Source organism: Seriola dumerili, unplaced genomic scaffold, assembly GCF_002260705.1.
Source record: "Seriola dumerili isolate Sdu_G_001 unplaced genomic scaffold, Sdu_1.0 BDQW01000016.1, whole genome shotgun sequence".
Taxonomy (NCBI): Eukaryota; Metazoa; Chordata; class Actinopteri; order Carangiformes; family Carangidae; genus Seriola; species Seriola dumerili.
Genome location: NW_019174271.1, coordinates 777,787 through 804,099, shown reverse-complemented (window position 1 = coordinate 804,099; position 26,313 = coordinate 777,787). Strand labels below are relative to the sequence as shown.

At 40.0% G+C, this 26,313-nt stretch overlaps 1 protein-coding gene across 1 annotated transcript in view; it reads left to right on the top strand.

Moving 5' to 3' along the window:
- The first annotated feature begins 7,960 nt into the window (after positions 1-7,960).
- LOC111225777 (E3 ubiquitin-protein ligase znrf2-like) overlaps positions 7,961-26,313 on the top strand; it is a 53,514-nt gene continuing 35,161 nt past the window's right edge. Inside the window, exon 1 of the mRNA XM_022750809.1 lies at positions 7,961-8,803. Coding sequence (XP_022606530.1) covers positions 8,380-8,803 — 424 coding nt within the window. The 5' untranslated portion in view covers positions 7,961-8,379. The remainder of the gene's footprint in view (positions 8,804-26,313) is intronic.

Here is a 26,313-nt window from a genome sequence, read left to right as displayed (position 1 = left end):
ATGAACCCCAGAGGAGAAAGTGTCAGTTCTCCTGAAGGAGCAGCAGCTCCTCTGCAGCTAAATATGTCTCTGCCTGCCACAGCCTGAGGGCCTCACAATAACATCCCCATTAACACACATCAGTATGATTTTAGATGATTGGATATAAATGGATATAATATAAATGGATATAAATATTATATTTTTAAAATCTAAATCTGTATCAATATTCAACACATTTAATTATTACTGTATTTTATGTGTATATATCATTTGTAAACTGCTTTGGCAATAACATGTTTTTGTTCATGCTAATAAAGCTATTTTGAATTTGAATTTGAGATCAGTGGAGGAGGTAAACAGCCACAACAAACAGCCAGTGTGTCAGTGTCAGTCAGTTACTGTCTTGTCTAAGGGGGACAGAGGGTGTGAGAGTGTACAGTGTGACCAATAGAAGCTGCACACATGCATGGATGTGATGTGGGGTTTGAAACCGGTTTAAGCCTGGTTTAAAATCTATTTCCAATTTGGAGTGGAGTCGAGGTTTTACTGTCTTCTTGTATTATTAATAATCTTGGATTAGGAGGTTCAGTTTTAAAGAGAGTTAAGGTCCTGATCGGATTCTACTGGTTTTACAATTGTTTTTCCAATTTGCAGTGTAGTCAAGATTTAGTTTTTGTCACTGTACAATTCCCTTGAGCAGGGTTTTAGATTTCTGACTTACCTCCTCTCCAATGTTTGCCAGCACACGACTTTTATTGTTGTTTTATTGTACATTTTAAATTTTGATTTGGAGGTTCTGATTTAAAGAGTGTTAGGATTCAGACCAGGTTTTGCTGGGTATTAAATTTTATCTCCAATTTGGAGTGTATTCTGGATTTTGATTTTGTGTCATATCTTGTAATTCTCCGTAACAGGATTTTTAATTTCTGATTTACCCTCTATTCAGCTTAGTTAGTCACAGATCATTTTCAATCACGGCTGAGAGTAAATTCATGTATTTATTGTACACTGTACTTTCTTCCACTGGCCACCAGGGGTCAGCAGTGTTGTTCTTTTACCTGGTGGCTCTGTCAGGTAATTCATCTTTCCTGTTCCTGATTGTTACGCTGTGCTACACTGGGAACAGACACAGAGGTAAATACATTTTGAAACTGTGACTTGGCTCTGTTGAGATGAACCAAAGCAGAGACACAGTCATGAGATTCATGATGCCTGAATGATGTTATGATGTGCTGTGCCTCAGGCAGGACGGACCATCCATCACGTAACCTGAATTTCTCCTCACAGTGAAGGTGTAATCTGTGGCTGATCAGGTGAGGCACTGGAAAAGGACTTCACTTTGAAACAGTACAGCTCATTTAGTCAAAGAGAGGATGGGATCACTTTAGGTGCATTATAAAGTCGTACATGTTCAGTATTTGGGAGCAGTTTTTCAATAAAATAAAATTCCAATTCAATCGAATAAAAAATGTTAATAATATCAATGATGTTGAAATATTTACTTTACAGGCATACAGTACATTAATCACAATTCAGCAACTTAAGTAACACATAACATAACCACAAAAATATTATGGAGGAGGAGATTATTTGTTCTAGACCAACCAAACTTTTAGATGTTAAACTTACATCTCTCTGCTAATTAGCCATGCCATCTAAAGATGATTACAAATAACATATCATTCACAATATTTATTTGAATGGAAGAATTCAGATGTTGCAACTGACCCCAACCCTGTTGCATCTGCAACATAGATCATCATTAACAGATTCACTTTTTGTCTCAATAAGCATAGTATCCTGAAAATATGCATTGCTTTAATAAAAAATAAAAATAATAATAGATACAGTTTATCTACTTTTTTGCTCAAGATGAACAGAACAGGTAAAAGTGTGAGAAAAAACAATTCCCAATATAAGTTGTTTGTTTTCTCTTGTTTTCTAGTGGATGCAGAGCCGGGGCTAAGCTAAAGGCTAGGAGATGGAGATATAAGCCTTTTCTACCATTGATCCTCATGGGAAATGTCAACTCCCTGGCTAACAAGTGTGATGAACTGGAGGCACTTGTGAAGAACCAGCGAGCATATCATGAGTGTAGTCTCATTGGTCTTAGGCCTGAGTCAGCCTGGGGGCAAGGTGTCTTAAAATGACTCTGTCTTTGTTTTTTGTGAAACAGTCTTACTTGAATTAGACTGATCTATGTGCAAAATTAAGACTGGACCAACACTACAGACCAGTCTGAAATATCTTTGTGAAAGTAGCCCCAGTTGTGACGCCGGCCCATAGTTAATTATTACATGAGTAGTCATCATACCACACACATCTCGGAAGTAAGCCAGTTTGATCTCAGTTACACACCTGTAAAGTTTTGTGACTATATCTTGCAGATTGTGATGTTATCACAGTGACAAAATCTGTCCACAGACAGACAGACAGACAGACAGACATAAACTCAGATGCCACAAAGTACTCAAAACTACCTCTGTGGTAGTTTGCGCTGCAAAATTTCACTGATTAAGTTTTGCTTTTTTCCTCAATAAAGACAGTATTCTGAAAATATGCTTTGTTTTACAATATTATAGTATTATGTTTTGTTGCATGGAACATTGGACCTACCTTTAGTCAAAATAGGCACAATTCTTCTTTTTTTCTTTTGTTCTTTTTTTTATTGCTTATGATGAACAGAAGAGGTAAATATGACTAACAAAATAATTCCACAAATAACTTTTTGTATTCTCTTATAATGAGCAATTATCCAGGGACCATATCCAGGACCTTGTTTTGCCATGATGACAAATACACAGACTCACTAGGTGAAAACAATTCTAGGGGTGGTAATGATGGAGTTTTATTACATCTGATTAAATAATTAGATCTGTCTAATTACATATTCATTAAGTTTGATGTAAATACCATTATTAGAATCCTGGATTTCAGTACACTGTTTGGACTGCGCTTATATAGTTCTTTACACAACAAGCCACATTCACCCATTCACACACATAGTGTTTTTCTAGTGTACGTACACACTCACACGCCAATGTTACATATAATCAACTTCAAGTCAAGTCACTGTATTTCTAGAGCACATTTAAACACAGCTTGAGCTGACCAAAGTGCCGTTCAAAGGGCAGTTAAAATAAACAAGGTAGCCGGTAAAACAAATGGATACAGTACAACAAATGTATACAGTACATAAGAGACAATTATAATAACCCAAACAAGTAGACAACAAGAAGTAAATACTCAGTTTGAACATGACACTGGACGAGGAGGTTAGTGAGCTAAAAGGCCAGTGAATAAAAATATGTCTTTAACCTGGATTTAAAAAATGGAGAAGGGAGGAGCACATCTGATATCAGGCTGCAGGAGGTTCCATAGTTTTGGAGCTGCAACTGCGAAAGCTCTGTCACCTTTCAGTTTTAGGCAAGCTCGTGGGACATGTAAAAGGAATGAACTTTGAGATCTGAGAGATTTTGGCGCTGAGTGCCAGTGGATGAGATCTGAGATGTAAGGTGGGGCCTGACCATTGAGAACCTTAAAGGTCATCAGCAGGGTCTTAAACTGAATTCTGAAATGAACAGGAAGCCAATGATGGGTGGCTAAGACTGGGGTGATGTGCTTACGTTTTTTAGTACCAGTCAGAATCCTAGCAGCTGCATTCTGGACCAACTGTACCCCAGATAGTGAAGTTTGAGGAAGGCCTAAATACAGAGAATTGCAATAGTGCAGTTGGCGTGGATTACATTTTCCAGGTCATTGAAGGACAGAATCCGTTTTGTGAGGCTTCACATTTGGGATGAGATGGTCAAGCTTACTGGCCAGGTGGGTTCTGGATTTAGAGGGGCCAAATATACTTCAGTTTTGTTACTGTTTAACTGAAGGAAGTTCTTTGCCATCCAGGCCTTGATGTCCTTGAAACACTCCAGGAGAGGCTGAAGGGAGTCTGTAGATTTTAGCGGGAGGTAAAGCTGTGTATCATCAGCATAGAAATGGCAGGAGATGTTATGTTTCCTGATGATGTTTCCAAGGGGAAGCATATGCTTGAATAGGACTGGCCTGAGGATGGAACCCTGGGGAACCCCACTGGTGACAGGGGCAGAGGAGGAGGAGAACTGGTCTATAACCACTGAAAATGTCCTGTGTTTGAGGTAGGATCCAAACCTAGAAGTGATGTAGGGCAATATGGGTTTCAGTATATCTTGTTTGATATGCAGACTGGAGGAGCCAGGAATCAAACCACTGACTTTTCGATCGGGGGACGACCCGCTCTACCTCCTGAGCCCCCTTGTCTAAATTCGGTTTCAGAAGCCTGAATACATCCCTGAAATGCACAAAAGGATTGTTGCCATCCAAAACCACCAACACTTAAATAATGCTGCCACACAGCTCATCCCAACAAACACAGGCCATTAAAGCTTAATGTAATTGTGGTTTTGCAGTGTGGCTGCTGAGCTGCCCTGTCCTCCCCTTCATTATGCAGGTGGTGATGGACGCTGTGGCCATCAATCAGCAGATAACCCAAGCTATTTCCAGACAGGGGAGATTAGAGGGATTAACACGGGTGAGGGTGAGAAAACCACTCATTTTACACACCGGTGCTGTAAGCTCTGCTGTCCACACAATGTGAACGTTGCTGTTGACAGAAAGTCATTCTGCCTTCAGAAACCCTCAGGGGGCTGTCACTGAAGTTGCCTGCAGACTGACTTACCACAGACAAAAGTGTTAACCTCTTTGTGGTTAACCACAAATCAAAGAGCCAATGACAATTTGTGTCCTTGACATCTGTTTTTTTTCTGTCTATGATGCCACAGACCAATCACATCCGTCACAAATACTGTATCCAGGCAGAATGTGCTGTTAGAGGTGAACTGTATTGTCTCAGTGGGAGTGAAAAGTACTTTGCAATAGGGGACCTGCTGTCTGGTGGTGTTTACTGTAAACACAACCTGCTGCAGACTGAGTCATGTCCTTTTCTGAATTAAGTGGAGTGTATATGGAGCATGTCACCCCTCTCTGCTGCTTTGCATCTTTGAACCATTTTAATTGTCTGGGTGTTGTGCCAAAACTTCACTCTCTGTCAGATTTTCATTTCCCTTTGCAGAAATCAAAATAAATGTTTGTGCAGGAGCTTTGGCAGGAGGGTAGGGTTTTGGCAGGACAATCTTTACATTATAGAACCCTTTGTACCTTTGTAACACAAATATAAAATAATCCTATTAGTTAGAAAACCATGCATGGAAGCATGGAAAGGCCATGAGAATTTGTTTTTTAGAAATTGAGTTGAGAAATTGAATACACAACTGTAAAAGTTCACCACTACAAAGAACTTAATGTTGAATTTGAAATATTTTACTTTTAGACCCATCTGTCTAAATCTAAGTAGTTTGAATCCCACATGTAAATTTTCTTTTCTTTTTGTTGTTTTCCTGTTCTTTATTAGAGACTTTACATAACAAAAACATGTGACACGAAGGGTACATTGGACAGTCATGTAAATGACAACAGTTATGGAGTTGTACAAATGAAAAGGATATGATGTGTATGGGATGTGTGTGTGTGTGTGTGTGTGTGTGTGTGTGTGTGTGTGTGTGTGTGTGTGTGTGTGTGTGCGCGTGTGTGTGTATTTTCTGAGTTTTATGTGTGATGTAGTCATATGTATCTGTGTTATGTATCTGTCTTTTGTGAGAGGGTGAAAAGTAAAGTATAGTAGACATTAATGATGTAATATAAATATAATCGTAGGGAGAAAATAATAAAAATAAAACAATTAAAATAATAATTATAATAATTATAACATATTAATATGATATCCTGTCAATGTAATTAAAAATAAATAAATAAATAAATCTTAAAACAAAAAATATGCTAATATGATAATATGATATTATAAAATCTCAGCTTGAGCCAGAGTTTACATGAGCTGGTGGTTGGGCTCAAGCTCATGTAAACTTTCAAAATCTTTCAACTTTTTTTATCCTCACAAATTCATAATGAAAAATTTGAAGCCCTAAATTTCCAGTCACTCATCTCAAATTCTTTCTTGAATCAGATGCATGAACAGAACCTGACAGGACTGAGTCTTCAAATAGGCTACCATAACATCTACAGCCAACAACTGCCAAATAAGTCCTGCAGGCATTTAAGGCAATGGAAATGATTGAATTGATTATATATGAATTGATATAACACTGCCAATAAAACGCAACTTGAATTTTGCATGTTGTTTATTACTAATACACATATGAATGAGGAGATCACGAGGAAGAAATACATGTAGCCTAGGACTCTTGTTGTTGACGTTGATGCGCTGCTGCTGACATCACCTGACATGGTAGTTCAAAACTCATCAAAGCTCCTCATATGTACACCATCAGACCAGAATTACTTCCGTTGGATTTCAAAATAAGAGCTCAATATGATATTAAAGATTAGTCTGCGTAGAATAAACGTTGTGGGATTTTTTTTATTTTTATTTTTATACATAAAACACACATTGACATGACTTGACCCAAATTAGAGACTGTTCTTTCACAACAGACACACAACAGATTTTATCCAGCTGTAAAACATAGAGGTGGTTGAGATTAATCTTGTGTACAGTAACTTGGCAAACATACTGTAAATACTGACGTCAGCTGTTTAGGCCGCTTGACCTTGATTTGCTGGCCAACAGCCATGCAGGTCATCTACCTCTTCTGAAGATGTTTTTTTAGGTGAAGCATGTTTTTAAACTTCCTTCGGTGCATCAGAAATCTTTATAATCACCTCTTCATCTAAAAATCTAGCACACTAGATTAATGGTGTAGAATATGATCCATTGCTAGTGTCCAAGTGTCCTGAAGGGTCTGATATCTTTCCTGATATGGCTGCATGAGAGCAAATGTTTGAAAAAGGCAGCTCAGTACAAGGTTAAACTATTCTATCACTGAATGTAGTGGTAGAGATCTGTAGGTGCCATACATACATGATACCATATAGTAAGATGTATGGCATCTTCTCAGACCTGCCTATACAACAACAAGAAAACCAGAAATCTAATTTTTCACTAACTATTATCATGTTTTTCCTTGAAGACCATATGTGTTTCTGCATTTTGTACCCAATGTACAATCTCCTGTTCTACCACATCTCAAAGGTGTTCAACTGGATTCAGGTTTGGAGACTGGGGTGGGGTGGGGGGGTGGTTGAGATGACTTTAGCTTTGTGTCATGGTGCATTGTGTCATGGTGCATTATCATGCTGGAAATAGCCATTAGGGGATGGTAAGTGGCATGGTTCAGTGGCATTCAGACCATTATTTCTGATGTTTGATGTGAATATTAACTGAAGCCTCTGCAGGAGTTTATGCTGCCAAGTGATTGGGTGAATAAGCAGGTGTCCTCATGTTCCTAATAAAATGCTTGGTAAGTGTATGTCTGATCTCATTGAGAAACAGTGTTGCTGTTGCATAGTTTGTCTGCCATGGAGTTCACCAACAAGTTTAAGCATTAACCACAGTTTTCTGGTCTAATCCAGACTGAAACTTATTGTATATATTGTACTGTGTTTAGTGGTAGTTAGCATATGTTACCATGCGAACAGTACCATGGTAATTACTTGTACTACTTAATGACACATTATCTTTGTCATTGAAATGTTAGCATTGTGAAAGTATGAGTGTTAGCATGCTCACATTTACATAACCTAGCTTGAAGTACTTTGGTACCAAAGTACAAAGAAGCTCTATAACAAAAAGTAAAAAAAAAAACTGAGCATTATAGTGGCTTTGAAAACACTTGAAACTGCCAATATTTTTTTTAAAAACCCGCAATGGCTTTATTTTGAAACTTCTGAGCGGAAATACTCGTGAATTCAGCTAGCTTGATAGGAAGCCTACGCATCGAGTCTCCTTGTGGCAGCTGATGAAACGGTTTAATGCAGGACTTTCTACTCCATCACTTCCTCCTTCTAAGCAATGTGTCAGCAGGCAGGGAGGTGTGAGGAGCCCGGCTCTTTGCTCCTTCGTGCTGCTCGGGAGCCATGGCGGAGCGGACACTGAGGAGAGACCAGCGGCCGGAGCTCAGCGGGTCCACAGCGGCGACTCAGACGAGGAACGAACCACGTTACCTGCAGCACGACCACAACTATTTATGACGGAATACAATGGTGACGGCGAATAAAGTTTTACACACGTATTTAGCTGTTGTCACAGATGTCAGCCTCAACTTTTAACTAACTGGCATTCTGCTTCTCTGGATGGAATCATAGCGGCGCGGAGTTTGTTTTGCTTTTCTGTTCTTCCCGGACGTCTGTCCTGTAAAGCCATCTGCCTCAGGCGTAAATCTGGTGCGCTGTCACGCAGTGGCTCACAGAGCGCCTCTTTAATATTTCAAAGCCGAATCAGTGGAGGTTAACATGGGGGCAAAGCAGAGCAGCCCAACTGCTAATCCAGCTGCCAATGGTCGGACAAGAGCCTACTCCGGCTCGGACCTGCCCTCCAGCACGTCCAGCAGCAACGGCAGTAATGTTAGCAGGACTAACGCCGGGGGCGTGAGGTACCATGCGTACAGCGCGTCCGGAGCCTCCGGAGCCACGTCCACCACGAGCCAGCACCTTGGTGCCAGGGCCAGGTCTGTGGGGGGCTCCGGGGGCTCTGGTGGGACCAGACCCCAGTCCGGCATCAACATTCCAAACAGCAGCGGAGCCTACAGCTCACCGGAGTCCGGTGGCAGCAGCCCCGAGGAGGCGACGAACAGGGAGCGCTCGGGCAGAGGGCACGAAGGTCCCCGGCTGCTGATAGGATCATTACCAGCTCACCTCTCTCCTAATCTGTTCGGAGGTAAGAGAGGTGACACGGCTCACTGAAACTGGAGTGACACCAACACATGGCGCTTTAGGGCGGGGACTAATGTCACATGTTCAAATCAAATAATCAATGACAACGTTTTTATTGATTATGTAAAACATCTAGGCCTAAATGTTATACAACTGATTTCAGACAGCTGTAGGGGTGAATTTGAAAACATATTATTAGGCCATAGTCATGGTCATTAAATGGGAAAAATCAAAACCTTTACAGGAGTAATGCAAATTTCTATCAGACACCAAAACTAAACTGTACTTAACTTTTCAGTCAGTCAGTTTTATTTCCCAAAACCTGTCTTCAGTGCCAGGGAATTAATTAAATTCTGGTCTAGAATTTTTTTTATTCACTGTAGTCAAATTTAAATATATTGCATTTTAAAAAGGTGGACACAGTCTGTAAAATATCGCAGTCTGTAAAATATCTAAAATGTAAACTCCCCTCAGGTTGCTGAAAACAAAATAAAATGCTCAGAGTTCATACTGAAGACATGACCTCAGCATCCTCAATCATGGCTGTGAGGCTCTGGAGTCAGGGATAATTAATGGGGAAAAACTTAGATTAATTGATTAGGCCATTGACAGAAGTGTTGATAGTTGATTAATTGTTTAGGGATTGTGTAGGCAAACATGTTGGACTGTTGGTCACACTGTTGAAGACTTAGAGAACTTGTTTCAGGCACTTTCAGCTGTTTATCCACCAAACAGTTCATTAATACAACAAATAATGACAAATGATTAATTTTCCACCTCAGAGCTATTCTATTCTCTACAGTTTTCAGATGGGGACAGTTGGTAATAGCCCATAGGTCGTCTGTGCAGCAGCTTATTATGACCCATAGTTAAGTTTTGTTGCTAGTTGCTAGTAATTATAACAGGAGCAAAGGGTGAAGTGTGGTGATGTAGTATAAAGAGAGACAAAGTCCACAACAGGAGGAGGTTGTGGTGGATGGTTGGCTCATGAAACACAGGACTATGACACAGGAGAGTGGTGTTCGAGTCCCATGTAAAACTAGCTGTTTATGTTGTAACCATGACAACAAAGACCATGTAATGTTGAGTAAGTATTTATTTTAACACAAATCACAAACTTTTCCTAAATTTAACCAAGTAGCTTGAGTGACTAAACCTAACCAAGCCATGACTGTTATAGTAACCATGGTGACAAAGGTAGGTCCGCTGCTGTCAGTACAGTCTGTGTGTTTATTATTGTAACCATAATGATCGAGGTCTGGTACTCCGACATAGGGGTGCTACTTCAGAAGACACACCTATGGGTTGTATCAGAAAAAAACGATGTGTATGGTTGTTGAGTTTGGAGGACGTGTTAATAAAGAATGTTGCCTAAATAAAACACAGCCCAAGTTTAAATTGGGAATATCTGATCAAAAATGAGTAAACAAAAATCTGATCTGATCTGCTCAAAAGTGAGTAAACAACTGAGTAAACAAGCCTTAGAGTCTGAAAAAGCAACTTTTCAATATACATCCATACTCAAAAAGACTGTTTGTTATTGTGATTGTTAAGATAAACAGCATAAACGTCCGTGTGTATGAACGTCTTCTTGTTGATTTCATTGATCCACTGTGACAGCTGCACTGACTGTTTGAAGTCATCTGATCACTGAGTGTCACTTAGTTCAGGTCCTGAAATTGATCATGTGACTCAGTCAGTTGTGTGTGATGTCATTACAAAGACCACAATAGCATCAACAGGCCCGTCACAGCTCTCCTCATGCTCAGGTTATCCAGTCATCCTCAGAGGCTAAAGTTTGGCTGTGGAGAGAAGTGAAAGTTTTTTGAGAAGTTTTAAATGCAGAGATTTGATTGGCTGGTGGGTTGTTCTGTGTCTGATAGTTCCTTGTTAAACTGACTTAAATGGTGCAAAATGTTTGCTAGTGGACCAAAGACAAAAAGTCTCTAGATTCGTAGAACCATGAAGAAGAACAGAGGCTCCTGTCTTGCATGCAGAGCAGTCCGAAGAGATAAAAACTCCAGCAACACTTATAGAAAACAAAACTTTTTTAGACTGATGTGTTTCGGCTTGTGGCCTCCATCCGGGTCATCATCACAAAACACTGCACAAGTAAAATTGAAAAAAGATAGGTATGAGACAGAAAAAATACAAAACAGCAAGTCATATGTAAACATACATATCTGCCTTGGGGGCTTCTTCAAAGGTGGGTTGGGCCTTTGGTAGTTTTCGAGTATGTTAAGGCCCTCCAAAATCAATTATTCCAGCAGAACAATAATGATAATAATAATGATAATATAATAATAATATATAATCAAATTAAAGCCATTTCCTGTTTCAAAATTCAACACGCCACCAAAGCCACGATCTTAAATGAAAACTCACATTAGGTGGCTCTTTGACTATTACTAAATATAGGCATGTACGTTTGTTCAGGCTGGGATTCTTATCTAACATATAAAGTTTGAGGCAGTTTGGACAATGCATGCTGGAGTTATAGTGAGTTGAATTTTCATGGTGAAACATCAAAATTTGCCACACCGCCACTGGCAGGCCGTTCGACAAAAACTCACAGCTTTCACAATAAAGGACCAGCAAGGTCTTAAGCATTACCTGACCAAGTTTGAGGTGGGTGTGGTTAACCCTCTAGAAGGAGTAAATTAAAGTGTAAAACATGACATTCCTGTTGCCACAAGAGGGTGCCTGTGTCCCCACGCCTGCGATTCAGCCATAGGCGTGAATAGAGGCTTTTTGTGCACATAAAATTTTACACTCACCTGTCTTCACGTTGTATGCTAATTTGTAATTTCCCCCTAATCCAGTTGTCGGCAACTGGTGGCCCCCAGGACAATACTGGCCCGCCAGCAATAAAATCTGGCCCGCTACATTATTTTGATAATCAGATTTTTTTTTTATCTTACAATCTTGAACTGACAGTCTCACGTTCAGCTATAGCTCATGTCGAAAAAACAAATCTACCCCCACCTTAAGATGCTCATTATACTTTTATCCATGTTGAGAGTGAGTGACAGACACAGACAGTCACATCAGGCGTTAGGCCTGGTTCTACAATAGATTTCCATCATGGCCTCCACAGTTACCCACAGAATCACTTCCTCTTCAGCGATTTTGTCAACACAAGAAAGTTAGTTTTTTCCTGCGATTCTTTAGTTCAAACAGTTGGGAGCTTTTATTATGAAAAGTTCTGAGAGGAAGTTCCAAAGGTTCTGTCACCTGTTTAACAGACACACAGTATGATGTGTGATATGATATTCAAGGAATGCTCCAATCAACAGGATACTTGAAAGAGGCCCACTCTTGCAGCGCATTGTCCTCTTCTCCCACACCCTCCTTATTTATCGGCTCTACAATCTCATTTGCTATGATGCTGCTACGATCATCATGTGTGTGTAAACTTCATTCCAATTTTGTTTCCTTAGGTTCATCTTGAGGGCATCAATGGCTTCTGATGTTCTGTATTGACTCAATTTACAGACGTTATATCTTTTTTCGTTTTTTGTCTTAAAGAAATTTTGAAAAATTGTAAAAACTGGAAGGAACACTAATCATCTATATCATTTATAAGTAGTCCACCTGCTACTATTTTGCTTTCAATTTGATTTATCAATATGTTATATACCGTTATCTACCAATGTGGTAAACTGTGGTATCAGGTGTTATTCTACTTGGTTTAGTGATTACAGGGATTAGGCTGTTACTGCACATTGTATTTATAAAGTCTCTTGTCCTTTTGTGACCATTTGGGTTTAATAGATCGTTATTGAAACCACAACAAACTATTTCAAGCAATTTCACTTTTTCAAGCATACCAGCTCATTTTTCATTCAGTGTGTCAAGGCAGGTTCCTGGTGTTCTGTAAACACAGCAGATGATTATATTTTTTTGATCGATCAAGATCAATCCCTATAGTTAAACACAAGTTTTCTATCGTGTATGACATACTTTCAACTACACTACATCTTTAAATCTGTGCCTACATACAGGGCAAGTCCTCCCTCTTTTTTGTCAATCCTGTTCATTGCAAACAACTCATATCCTTCCAGTCCCATGTCATTAACTTTCTCATTATCAAGCCAAGTATCAGATACTGCATTTACATTGAACTTATTGCATTTACACAAGGATTCCTTAATTTCATAGAGGTTCCTGTGGAGACTTCTGTTATTGAAGTGTATTATTAATAAAGCACCTGTCATTTTCACATTACTGCTAAATTGAAAATCAGTGTAGTTCTTACAAATTGTATTAATATTGTAATAAAAGTTCTTCTCTGGATCGATATATCATTTTCAAACTCTTGCATTTTATAATCTGTGTGGTCACATATACTGAAATTCAAAGTCTCATAACTTCTACCTATTTTATACAAATGTTTTCCACACAGTGTTTGCCAGCGTTAAGATCCTCCTCATCAATGTCCCTGAATGGGAACAAATAGTCCTTGTCAAGATCTGTTATTCAGTTGTGAGGTGGCCATACAAATGCTCCTTCACACAGTTCAGACTCATGTCCATAAGTTCCGTAACCCTCATCGTCGCCATCGTCTCTCGAGATATTCCATAACAGCGTCGCTGAATTTTTATATTTCTTCCCCATGTTGGAAAAAGTTCACAGCCATAGACAACTCCCACAACAGCATTCCGTAGAGGTGCAAATAGGCTGAATATTTATAGTTCCTCATCTGCATTGATCTAAGTCTTTCAGTTCACTTATTGTAACAACTGTAGCTTCTTCAGGTGTTCCAATTATCATTACCTTACCATTTATTGTGCATTGTTGTGCACTGACAGGAGCAGGTTGGTTGTTAGGGATAATTTATAAATCTCAAAAGATTGTCATAAATTATTAGATTATGGTTATTAATAATAATTAATAAAGCGGTATCAGGGACCTACAGCCAACCTGTGAGGACCGAAAGTGACAGTCTGTGACACAAGAACTTCATTAGTCTGCTATTAAAATTAGTCACAGATTGCAAACAGTTTAAATTACAGATAAACTTGAGTTAAACTTGAGTAATTCTATTGACGTGTAACCTTACCTTGATGAACTTTACAAGATGGTCACTGGCTTGTGTGGCTGAGAGCTTTCCTGGTCTCTTGTGGCCACGAGGTCATAGTGGCAGAAGGTGGACCAGGATCAAAATGGATGACATGTCTCTGTCCCATCCTGAAAATACAAGTACAAATTTGTATACAATTTTTACTGAAAGCCAAGTCATTCCATTTTGCTTAATTATCCTTTCCATTAATATAATCCTCTATACCATTTTCCATTTCTTTTATGGATTCAGCATTTTGAATCAGGTCTTTAAGGTGGCCTACGGCTTTGTTCAAGGACATTCTGCTTGTAAACAGTCGGCCACTTCTCAAGGATTTTTTGCTCAGGGTGGCATCACCAAACATCAGACTAAAATCCTGCTCAACCTACAGACAAAGTGGAATAAGACAGTAAACATTAATGGTGTGGCAGTATCATCAGAGATATTACAGACCTAACCAGGCTATTGTAGAAATCAAGTTGTCTGATTCAAGGCACGGCAGCCAAAATCAACATACAATTCCTGGTATGTCTAGGAATTTTTGGAACGCTGTGAATATGTCAGAGGACTTCACTGGGTCATGAATCATTTATTGGCGAAATGCAAAAGTCTGCTTCATCTTGTCAACTGCTTCATCAGCTGAATGTTTCATCAGTGCAATGGCCATGCAACACAGGCTTTCTGTGGTTAGCCAGTTTTCCTCTCTGAAGGGGTCTCTGTCAGCTTTTAGACCACCTGTAACAGTGGTGGAACTTTTACAGATTACCAGATTTGTCTGCTCTAAACAAGTATATAACTTTGTGTCCTAAGATGTAAGAAACAAAGCATAAAATCTCTCAAGAATGGCCGTTATGGCTGTCAAGCTTCCTATATAATCTTATTCTAATTTCATTGCTTGTATTTTTTTAATATTCAGATTCATTTTTGCTGTACTGTACTCCACATGGTTCACTGAAAATGATTTTTTTTCATGAGTCTATAGAAGGCTAAACTCCAGCCCTCAGTGAAACAGTTGTTTCAGTGAGGACAAGGCTGAGCTCTCCGCTGTGTGCCACATGAGTGAGGGAAAGACAGTGAAGCAGGTACAAGATGACAACAACTTTGCTCCTTTAGTGTAAATTAAATAAAAACTTTACAAGTTAAATTCAATATAATGAAAGCATGAATACACATTAGAAGAGGATTTTCAGCATTCAAATTCTTTTTTTTTTCTTTTTTTTTTTTACTATTGGAATTATATCAACCATACATGCCGTTATATCACCAGCTGAAAAGTAAGGTTCATTTCATTCATAAATGGAATACTAAAAGCTGCTAAAACAGGAAAACACCAAAAGAATATTTGCTTATACAAGAGTTTACATATAATTATTCTCCCATTATGTCATTAATTAGTTAGACGGGTGTTCTCAGCTCTCTTTCTTGTTGCAGGACTATGCTGCAAAGCGATGGTGTCATCGGAGTCCCCCTCATTGTCTCCACTGGAGCTTGCAAAGTAGCTGTTTGTAGAGAAGCTCCATGAATCTAGAAATCATGTTGACATTAAACTGGTGTGATTAACACCAACAATAACACAATTCAAACGGAAACTTTTACGTGAACTTTTTTATTAATCATAAGTGGAGTGCAAAAATCAATTGTTCCACTGTTCCAGAAGGGGTGGGAGAGGTGAGCACAGAAACAAAGATCATTTCAAAAAGTCAAAATGAGAAACAACAACTCAGCAGATACATCTACATACTCAGAACATGTTAGGCTAGCCAGGACTGCATGGATGAATATTAGGTGCTGAAAGAAGCTGAAAAGCAACTTACTACTGGGATCTGGGCCTTGAGGTAAATAAATCTCCAGCACACCAACATCTTGTTTCTTTCAGAGAAACTCAAACACCTCTTCATCAACTTCAGTCTTTGATTCATCATAGACTTTTAAGTCCAAGATTGAAATGTCAAATTTCTTGGCAACTGTGAAAACAAAGCACATTGTCATCAATGAATCTGTTGTGGATTTGTAGAAAAAAACCCAGAACAAGACAGAAACCAACAGGCCATCTTTACTTGATCATCAAACCCCATTACCATGGTTGACTATAACCATCCTAAAGACAATAAGCACAGAGAACAGCTAATGTTTATACAGATGAGCATAATTATATAGCTGCCAAAACATGAACCAATCTTTGATCTGTTTTTCATTTTTCACTCACCACAATCCAAAACGCATTTGAAGGTCAGTTGCCCCTCACAACAAATGTCACTCTGATCTCTGCACTTCAACAGTACGGACTGCATTCTAGATTACAAGACAAGAAAAGTTCATTTGAATTGCATCATCATAAATATACAGTTTTAACAGTTACAAGATGTGCATTAATATTTTACCTAGTAAGTAAATGATGTATGGAGTAATGTTATGCCTCCACTGTGGTACATGTTTTCATTATAAAAATAAGGAATGATTCAAACACTTCTGCAATACACTGTATGAACCCTGGACAAACACTCCCAAAAAAGGGAACAGGTCACAAACCTGTGCTCAAACACGTGTATCACCGACCAAACTGCAGCTAACACTGTCCACCTCCTTACAGCTCTAAATTTTAATATTGTCAGTTAAGTGCTTTGAGATAACTTCTGTTGTAATATGTATAAGTCAGAAAAAAAAGAAAATGAACATCCATAGTTTAGAGTTTGTGTTTCTATTTACACACTGTCCTCTTATACATAATTCTCTCTCCGTTGCTGTGTTGCATTTGGCGGGTGAACTTGTGCTAATGTTAAGCCCAGCTTTACTGTCAGTAAAGTCCGCCAACTACCGACAACAGCTAATACAGCTCTGTAGCAAATGTAATACACCCAGTCCATCTAGCTTTAATACCGTCCATAAACCAATAAAAGTGGTGTAACGTTAATTAGCTAGAAGCTAACATAACATCTCACTATACAAACAGTGCAGTAAGCCTGCACTATAATGCTAGCTGGTTGTAAGTTTGTTCAACAGTTTAACCTCACAAAATTAAACAATTATGATAAACTTACTTTGCATTTTCCACCAAATGAAGAAAATCTTCTCTGAATCACGTCGGTTGTTTCTCCTCTGCTCTTCACAGTAACAAAGAGACTAGTAATGGCGGCGAAATCTAAACGTAAACCGGGTATTAGTGTGTGTGGTAATGCTTTTTACTCCAGTAGAATTTAATCTGTGTCTTTGCATCCTCTCTGGTGGCAACAGGTAATGATTACACGTTGACTACTTGAGAGGAAAATAAAACTTACTCCCTAAAAAACACTCTCCCGTTTTTACTGTGTACATGTAATAAATATAGTTTTCTTGCTGTGACAGAGGCGAGGCTCAGTGAATTGGACGTGCAGCTACACACCATAGAAAAACAATCGTTATCTGCTGTAGTTAGCTAGGCCCCAGTAGCCAGCTCAAAAAGTGCCCTGAGATAACTTCTATTATGATTTGACACTATGTAAATAGACGTGACATGACTTAACTTCATATATCCATTGATAAGTATTTTTTTTCATATGAAAACAAATTTTGTCACAACAGATGTCAGATGTGGATTGTTTAAGTTGATTGGCATAAAATAGCTTGAAGTTGGCTTTCTAGCTAACGTTTGAACAGCCACTCAGTTAGCTAGACAGACACATTCATGTGCCGTTCTTTGTGGGCTTTGTAATGACAGATGAAGTCGGATGTTGTGGTGTCTGCGTCAATGATTTTTGAACTGCAGTCCTTGCATACGACTGTTCTCTTCTTACCACCACCATTGACAACGTAATCATTGATTTCAAATTTTATTACTGGCCCTCTCCATGCTAGCTGTCTTGTTGGCCTCTGCTGCATCCTATTAGGTTGCCAGGTTTGTGTGCAATTTTCAACTCCAAAAACCAGTTAACAAGCAGTGAATCAGAGGCTTTGGGGGCCCTTGGGGTTCTGAGGCACTTTACCTGTTTGGTGTTCCAGCCATAAATCCACAAAGCAGGTTTGCAAAATCATCTTTAACTGCTGAGTAACTGTTACAAGACCTTTGTTCAACCTGTTTATTTTTGTGACAGTTCAAAATAAAACATTTCCAACTGCATGTGCATGGTTGAACTAAAATTTCAACATTTTCTGCACTTCAGGGATTTCTTAAAATGAAATGCCTTATCCAAAAAAACTTAAGTCAGCAGTCTGACATATTTGACATATGTAAATATTGTGTTCAAACAAAATAATGAAACAATGGTACATTTGCACTTATTTTTCTTCCATTGAAAATTCGAAATGTGACTGTCGTTTGAAATTCTGAACTTGGTGTCTTTAGCTTTTGTAGTTTGAAGCAAGCATTTTGAACTGGACATGAGCTTTAATGGCATTCTTTTTTAATTCAGTGTTTAACCTGTAGCAGAATTCATAGTGACATAATTATAGGGGAGACCAGGGATGGTTGTAAAACTTTTTCCTTCACCACCTGTAACTCACTGAATTTTGGAGCTAGAGATCCCCAACTTTGATACAAAGCATCCACATTTGTTTACTACACATGGCACCAATTTAAACTTTTGCAAGAATATCACATACCTTGTGAGTTGATGTCAAATAGATGGTCTTATGGCTTGGGTAAATTGTAACAATTAGATAAAAAGAAGCAAAAGCACACCAGGTGAAATGCTTTAAAAAGAGCTTTATTGGAAATAAAGAATTCAGAACAAAACCTCTGTGAACCAGTCATACCCTGCCATCTGCTTCTTGTACCATATCAAGTTGAGTTCCCCTGTTATATTGTGACTTGGTAAACTGTGTCAGTAGTAGCGATACTAATAATCTTGCTGTTGTGAAGATTTTGCTCCATATGAACATTTATTTATGATTGAAAATCTTTTTCAAAGGAGCAGTGCAGTCATAGTTTCTGCTGTTTATGGGCAGATGGGATCAACGTTTAAAGGGAAAATCTGCACTAAAGTTTAATTCATATACAGTATGACACCTCTATGATATTGTACAGCTAAGTTGTAATTTATGACCTCATAAACTGTAATAGCGTCATCTGGAGACAAACCCTGGAGCTGCTCCACAGACAGTGAGCAGTGAAGTAACTCACTGACATCACTGTGACCTTTAACTGTCATACGGGAACATTTTCTGATTCACAGCTAGAAGCCCTTAAACACATCTGAATGAAGTGTTTCCACTAGTTCAAGCAGTGTCAACTGATGACATTGCCTGTTCAAGTGTTGATGGTTGGATTCTAATCTCATGGTGACAGACATGTGCAGACATTAAGTTGGCCTGGTGGTGGGTGATTTAATTTGTTCGTGTTATATAAGTTATTTGTACGTATGCTGCAGGTAAATTGAAGTCAGAGCCATTTAGTGAAAGTTTTCGGGATGAATTTAGGTCAAACCACTGGTTAGGACTTCTCTTATTTTAAAGATGCAGTAAGCGATTGTTGTTACAGGCTCCAAAATGACCCTAAAGCCTCAATATTCCTAAAGATTTACTTTATTTAAACAGTCAGAGGAAATTTAAGATTTTAACATGAACTAAAAAGAATCCCATTACTTACATACATGAATTATTTCAGCATTCTGCAAAATATAGGAATTTAATATGTGTAGTAAGTTAGTATATTTGTAAGGGTGAAGTTCAACCTTGTTAACATTTATGTAACATGCTTACCTAGCTTTTGAAAACTAGGTAGCTAGCTAGTCTTACAATTCATCATCAACCATATATAATAAAACTAACTTAGTCAAACTTTTGCTGTTTCTGTACTGCCAAACCTACTAATTAAACTAAAAGGTTGATGTATGAGACAAAAACTTTGTGTCATTATTTCTGTTCACTTATGTGAAATGTGAACGTGAAAATGAATCATGGCAGGTTTGGCCATCACAAGACGTTTGGGCTTTACAACAATCAGAGGTGTCCAAAGTAGTGGTGGCGGGTGATCTTATATCGTGGACAATTTTACTTTGGCACATGATCCACTTACAGATCACGTAATTGAAAGTTTCTATATTTATATATATTTCATTTTAAAAGGTAAGTCGACTGCAGTCCTTGTTCTGCTCCACGGCCTCGGTGAGTTTGGTGTTGCAGCACATGAATCAGTTCTCCACCTGAACAGAAAAAGAACCACCGTCACTAGCAGCTAGGGCTGCTCAATTATGGCAAAAATCATAATTGCGATTATTTTGATCAATATTGAGATCATGATTATTCAGCACGAGTTCTCATTGACTTTGAAAAAAAAACCAGAAAAAAAATTATTTCAAAACAAAAAGCGCCGTGTCTATGTAGTTATTCCCATTATACACATTCATTCATTCATTCATTGTCTACCGCTTATCCTCTAGTAGGCCAATTCATAATCATTTCATTTCATTGTTCTCCGCTTTCCTCTTATGTGTAAGGGTCAGTGGGGGGGCTTGGAGCAGCTATCCCATCCTGATCCTTTATTCCGTAGCATTATTCGTCCCTGGACAGGGTACCTTGTTTCAGTGCATCGCAGGTCAACAGAGACAAAACAACCCTTCAGCACTTAATGGAAGCTGTAATATTTGGTTTGCATTGCAGACTCACCTGAGTTTCATAAATATAAAGTCTGCCGTATAAAAAAAAAAATAGTTACGAGTCTGTCCCTGTAATAAAAAATATGAGCCTATGGTGTGTGCCACAGCTCGCCACAACCGATAGTTAGTTTTATTTATGGCACTATAGGCCCTTCTTTAGGGTAACAATTTTATTTTGGAGTAAACCGAAAAGCTCAGACCTAGTACCGCGAGGCAAGTTTCTTAGGGGTCAGAACTGTCTGTTGGAAATGGTGGGAAGCGGCAGCAAGACGCAAGAGTAAGACTTTACGGACGATGTAAACCAACAGGAAGAAAAGCATGGCACGGGGACTGGCAACATTGGGTGGTTGTTTGACTATCAATAACATACCAACAACAGAATTAGACCCCCACAATTATTGTAAACAATCACGACGAAGGTCTGGTCGTTGCCCGAGCCCGGTACCTCAACCGTAACCGTTATTCAGGGAGGGCCTGGGGAATATCTATACAATAGTGACTGTTTGAGCGCAGTACTCCAGACAGTCAGAATACGCAGGACTTGTTGCACACTTGCTGTTTACACAGTTATCATTTTAAGGCATTCTTGGAATTATTAAGCCTGCGTTTTTCATCTAATTAACAATGAAATGCACCAAAATATTCAGTTAAGCGATATCCTTGAGCGATAATAATGTTGATTTCGAGATACTTATTTCGATATTCTGCGATGTTCAAACTGCCCAATTTAAAAGTGTTTCTACACCTAAAAAAAAAGATTGTCCATATGATTTTAATTTTGGTGAGCCAGATCGTCCTCACGACTCCCATCTAATTCACAATAGATTCTGCCACCTATTGAGATTAAGGAATTAACAGAATGTTACATCATTTTCACATATTTTTAAGTTCGCATCATAATATGTATTGAGGAAACTTGTGGACGACTACAAGAATTATATCTAGCTTTGTGTAGGTCAGCTTTAGATACAGTTATATTAGTAATATTCATCATTGCGATGACTTTATCATTGCGACTCGACTCTCCAAACTGAATGTGGCTGTATGTATAGGATCTAAAGTACACGTAGTTGAATAAGCGATTATCACGTATGATGTCAGATCATTTTAGTGTGTACGTAATTAGGTATGGTCAATTGATTGGATGGTAAAAGTGAGCAGCGCGCTCAGTTCCGTCTGGCTGAGATTATTCAAAAGGAGTCATGGCTGATGGTTCGGCGGCGCCGTCGCATACGAGCAAAGAGAATGGATTTCCTGGCTCGTCTGTTTTCTGCAGAGGAAATACATGTGGCCAAGACACTGGGACGGACTGGCCAAACGAGGCTTTACTGAGGAGACAGAGCTCTGTCGAGACAGGTGTTTACTGTTGCGAGGGGGCCATGTCATTATTCATCCCCGACAAGGACGCACACGCTCATGTCATGGTGCTGCCACCCGCTCGACTCGCTCTACTGAGTACATATACAGTGGTTTCTTACTGGCAGAAAATCTGCTCCGATGATCTGTGCGTAGGAACGTGGAGGAGGAATCGATACAAAAACTCAATGGCCACCCGGAGGCAAGGTATTGCTATGGATCGCGGGAGTCGTTTCTCCTGGCTAAGGTTGGTGCCAAGGGTTTAGACCGTTTGAAAATTCTAGCAGTCTGCGTACCCGCAGAGTGGCTACCTAACTGGTTTTTTGCCTAACTCTGGCATGGCGAGTCCTTTCATTTGGAATACTGCAGCAGATGGTGTGGCTGGGCTGGGTTCCACACTGCCTATGGATTAGTAGCTGCTAATCACGAGCGGTTGTGGGAAGACGAGTGAGTATCTCGCCAGCGAATGATGAGATTGCTTTTGTTAATATCTCATTGGTCTTGGAGTGATCATTTCGCTTCGGTGTGCTGCCGTGACAACTATGTCTGGAGCCGGCTTCTGATTGTAAGACGCGAAAGTGCACTCACCTACGGAATCAGCCGCATACTTCCCATACAACCACACTGGCCAGTCATTGAGGTCTGGCAAAATATGACTCAAAACAATCAGGAGGTGACGTGGGGATTTGCATCATTGTTTCCAAAAGTCTCTGTTCCTGCCTCGGTCCAGAGACTACAGTGCAGCCAGAAGGTATTTTGCAAGAAGACAAGAGTGCAAATTAGTTTCCAGAAAGTCTCAGGTTTTAATGTGGCTGGAAAACTGCAGTCATGTGGGACGGCAGAAGTAAACTGAGGCAAAAGAGATGCCTATTTTTACAAAACTAATAAGATGCAAGTTGTTGTGGCGTATGGAACCGTAAGCATGAGGCTTGCTGTGTTTGCCCGCTGTACTCCGGCGCTGAGTAGATTCATGCATCGCACCTCTGGAAAATGAGGTTGTGATTTATTTCATATGGGAGACAGGCCAAATGAAGAGGCCCATTGGAAGAAAGTATTTAAATAAATGAATGACATGATGAAGATTGAAGTTTTGTGAGGTTTTAATGTCTAGGTGTTGATAACTTTTTCGGCTTTAATGCCAGCCCTAAATATGTTTGGCTTGACTGCCTAACTTCCTGATCTTGAAAGCGCTTACAATTATTGTCCATCCGGCAGTGTCGAGCACCATCGTTTAGACTAGGGCTTTTACCGTTAATCAAATATAATCGAAATGGCAGTATGGCATGCAATACTCCAAATCACCAGGAGCTGGCAATTTTTTTTTGATCAGGTAACATGTGTCACAGCATTGTTCGTGCATTGTTGTGTTAGGTCATCAAAACGAGCATGGATGCCTCACGTTTAGCTCTGCAGCTTCCTCTTCGCCTTTCGGCCAGTGCCATTCATTCTCAATGAAAGCTCGGCTTCAACTGTACTTCTGCCTGCCACCAATCCTATTGAAACAAATAGATTTTGCCCTGAAGTTTTCCTGTTTCAGTAATAATAGTAGTAACTGTATATGTGACCCAACACTCCTAATTACTTAACTATTCAACCTTTAACATACTGCAGGACAGGCACTGGCGGCTGACATGACAGTGCCAGCTCTCTTCGTTTCATCGAAAAGAAGCCGTGACTTTCTCCGGATTTAATGGATTCCAGTCTCTACTTTCAAAGAACACAACTGTGTTGTAGATAAGAAATTTACTAACTAGACTTACGCTATCTACTCGAGTAACATGCAAAGGTGTAACAATCAGTCAAGAATACCTTCTGATCGGATGGTTAATTGGCAGAGGGGTCCAGGGCATCCACCGGTCATCGGTGGTGAACGCGCGGCGGTAGGTGGGCACCAAAGTCAAGTGCTGAAATGACACAGCTGAATGCACAGCAGAGGGAGGAGCACACTTTTTAAGTTTGACACTTACAAGTGATTGGCTAAAGGCCAGCATTCAGTTTGTGCTTGGCACGAAGACGAGAATCTGAGCTGGTGGAGCTTATACGATCGCGCGGAAACGGTTGCTTGTGACTTAGAAAGGTGTGCACAAAGACTAGCGCTTCCTGACTTAACTTTTCGTAAGCCTTCATATTAAACAACATTCGTCAACATTTGTCCATGTCCCTGATGTTCTGGTAATTGCTTCGTGGAGCTGTTTTTTTACACATCTGCGTAGATGTGGCTAGAAAGCATGTTGCAATGGTTTATCTGGCACGAGTGCTAAAGCCTGTTGCTAGTTTGTCAGGATCAACTCCAACAATAAAATTGGAAAAGGATACAATTACAGATCCACGCGGAGATAACCGAAACGAGCGCTACAACGCAAGGCGCACGCACGAATCACAGAGAGGAGCCCAGGACTAAAAGTGGCTGTATCATATACCGTTCATTGGATATGACATAATTTCAATAGAAGGAACACGCTTGACTCGTTGTATACTAATTTAGCCTATTAACCCAAAACCATGAACTTTTAAGAAGAGGTGTAGTTCTATGGCTACCTATATTTAGAGCAGTCGGTATGGGCGGCCGGACTCCAAACATGGAGTTTTGGATAACAAACAGCCATACCTAAAGCCACGGCTAGCCTAGGGTCTGGAAACATGGAAATTGAGCTACGTAAGGGGGCCGCAATGACAGTGGCGGAATGCTCGCAAGGTACTGGACTGAAATCGCCAACGACATGCGCCGCTTAATGTGTAGCTTCTTGCTCATAAGTTGTGACTTCACAGCGTGGCTTTTTATGATGTGTTGCACATCATTCCAGGGGGCGGCTGGGGATGTGTGGGAAGCTATGCAGAGCTCGGCACACACACACGGGAGGAGGTGAGGACCACGTATCGAGGTGCAGGGGGGAAGATGACCGATCCCTTGTCCAGCCTTTCATTCCAGCGGTGCCGCGGTCCAAGGCTTAAGCTGGCTTCAAGTACAGAGGCTGGGAATCTCCCCCTGCTAAAAGCCACTACGGCGCTCAGACTTCAACATAGCCGGACGCTACTTAAACAGATCTGAATTAACTAGCACGAAAGATATGGTCCGCCGCATTAAAACTCGTGGTATCGATGACATCTTTTGTAGAAGCGCTCCAACACACAACGTTCGCAAAGGTACGTTAATTTTGTTTGGTTCACATAGCGATCGGTCATAACATGCTGGGTGCTCCACAACATTAGCAGGCCTACAGTCAGAACATTAAGACCGACCTCTTCAAAATGATGTTTCCACACCAACAGTGTCCTGCCACCAAATGTTGGTCAAAGACTCTGTGTGTCCTGTATGCGTGCACAGCTCAGTTTGCTAATGGAATGTTGTATTGAACTTGTGGAGTTTTCCATTGGTGTTGGTACCTAGTAACCAAATTTTCTTGGTATGGCTGACATCCCTAGTAGAAGTACCAGTGCATGCTTGACAACGCAGAAATAATTAGTTTTGGTTGGCGTAAAAGTGAAGCCACAAAAAATTGCGTGCTGAATTGAGTGTTTTATTATATCTCTTAAACCACAGTACTTTTTTCACCCGGGGCAACAGAACAAGCTGTGCCATCTTCACATACGTGGGGCCAGGGTGCAATCGTGGCCGCACACTCTCAAAAGCGGCTCCAGTTTCATATTTACGGCAGTTACCTCGGTACTGGCGCTGCGCCCATACACTATCCTTGGTAGATGTCTGGATGCGTAATCAAGCCAGAAGACCGCCACTCCTCGCACGCACACCCACATTTCCGGATCGCTTTACTGAACGCGCAAATGTGGGAAGTGAAAACAGTGGAAATCCCTCATGAAGCCCATATATTTTTGAAATCTTTCACATGTACGTTCGCTCTGATGTAATAAGTTCTTTAATATGTGGGCAAGTGAAACTAAACGTCCCTGGGTCACGCACGGTGGGGATAGTCGTTACCAGTAGTTGTTTTCTGTGAATGTACACAGAGTCTGGAGCTACGCCAATTTCTTGAGCACTTTTAACCACACGGAGCGAGCTTATCTCACCTTTGTTCAGTGTACACGTTAGTATCCCCTGAGTCCGCCAGAGGACGACACCCTGACGAGCGTTCATTAATGGTTTGGTGTTACCATATTTATAGTGGTTCTTTTACAAGTAAACACCTAAATAAAACTATAATATGTGCAGGTCCTCTTTTTGCTGAATTTGATTTTTGCAGCCATGTTGTCTGAGCTTATAGCTAGAAGCTGATGTGAGTGGGTTTTACCACTTTGCTGCTCGTAATTAGCCATCCTGAACTATTGGGACCGTATATTAAGTGCCTTGGGTACAGGAATCAACTAATCTTTTCTTCTTAGCTTTAGGTGCACGACATGTACAGTTTATGTTGATTTCAAATGTAATTGTCCTGGGGTCTCATGTACAAGCCTTGCAATGAATTCCATACTGGAGACGACATGTTTAACCGGAAAGAGGCGTATCTGCACAAAATTCAGATGCATGAACCCACCTGCAACGATTCAACGCACATCTTCTTCTGTAAACAT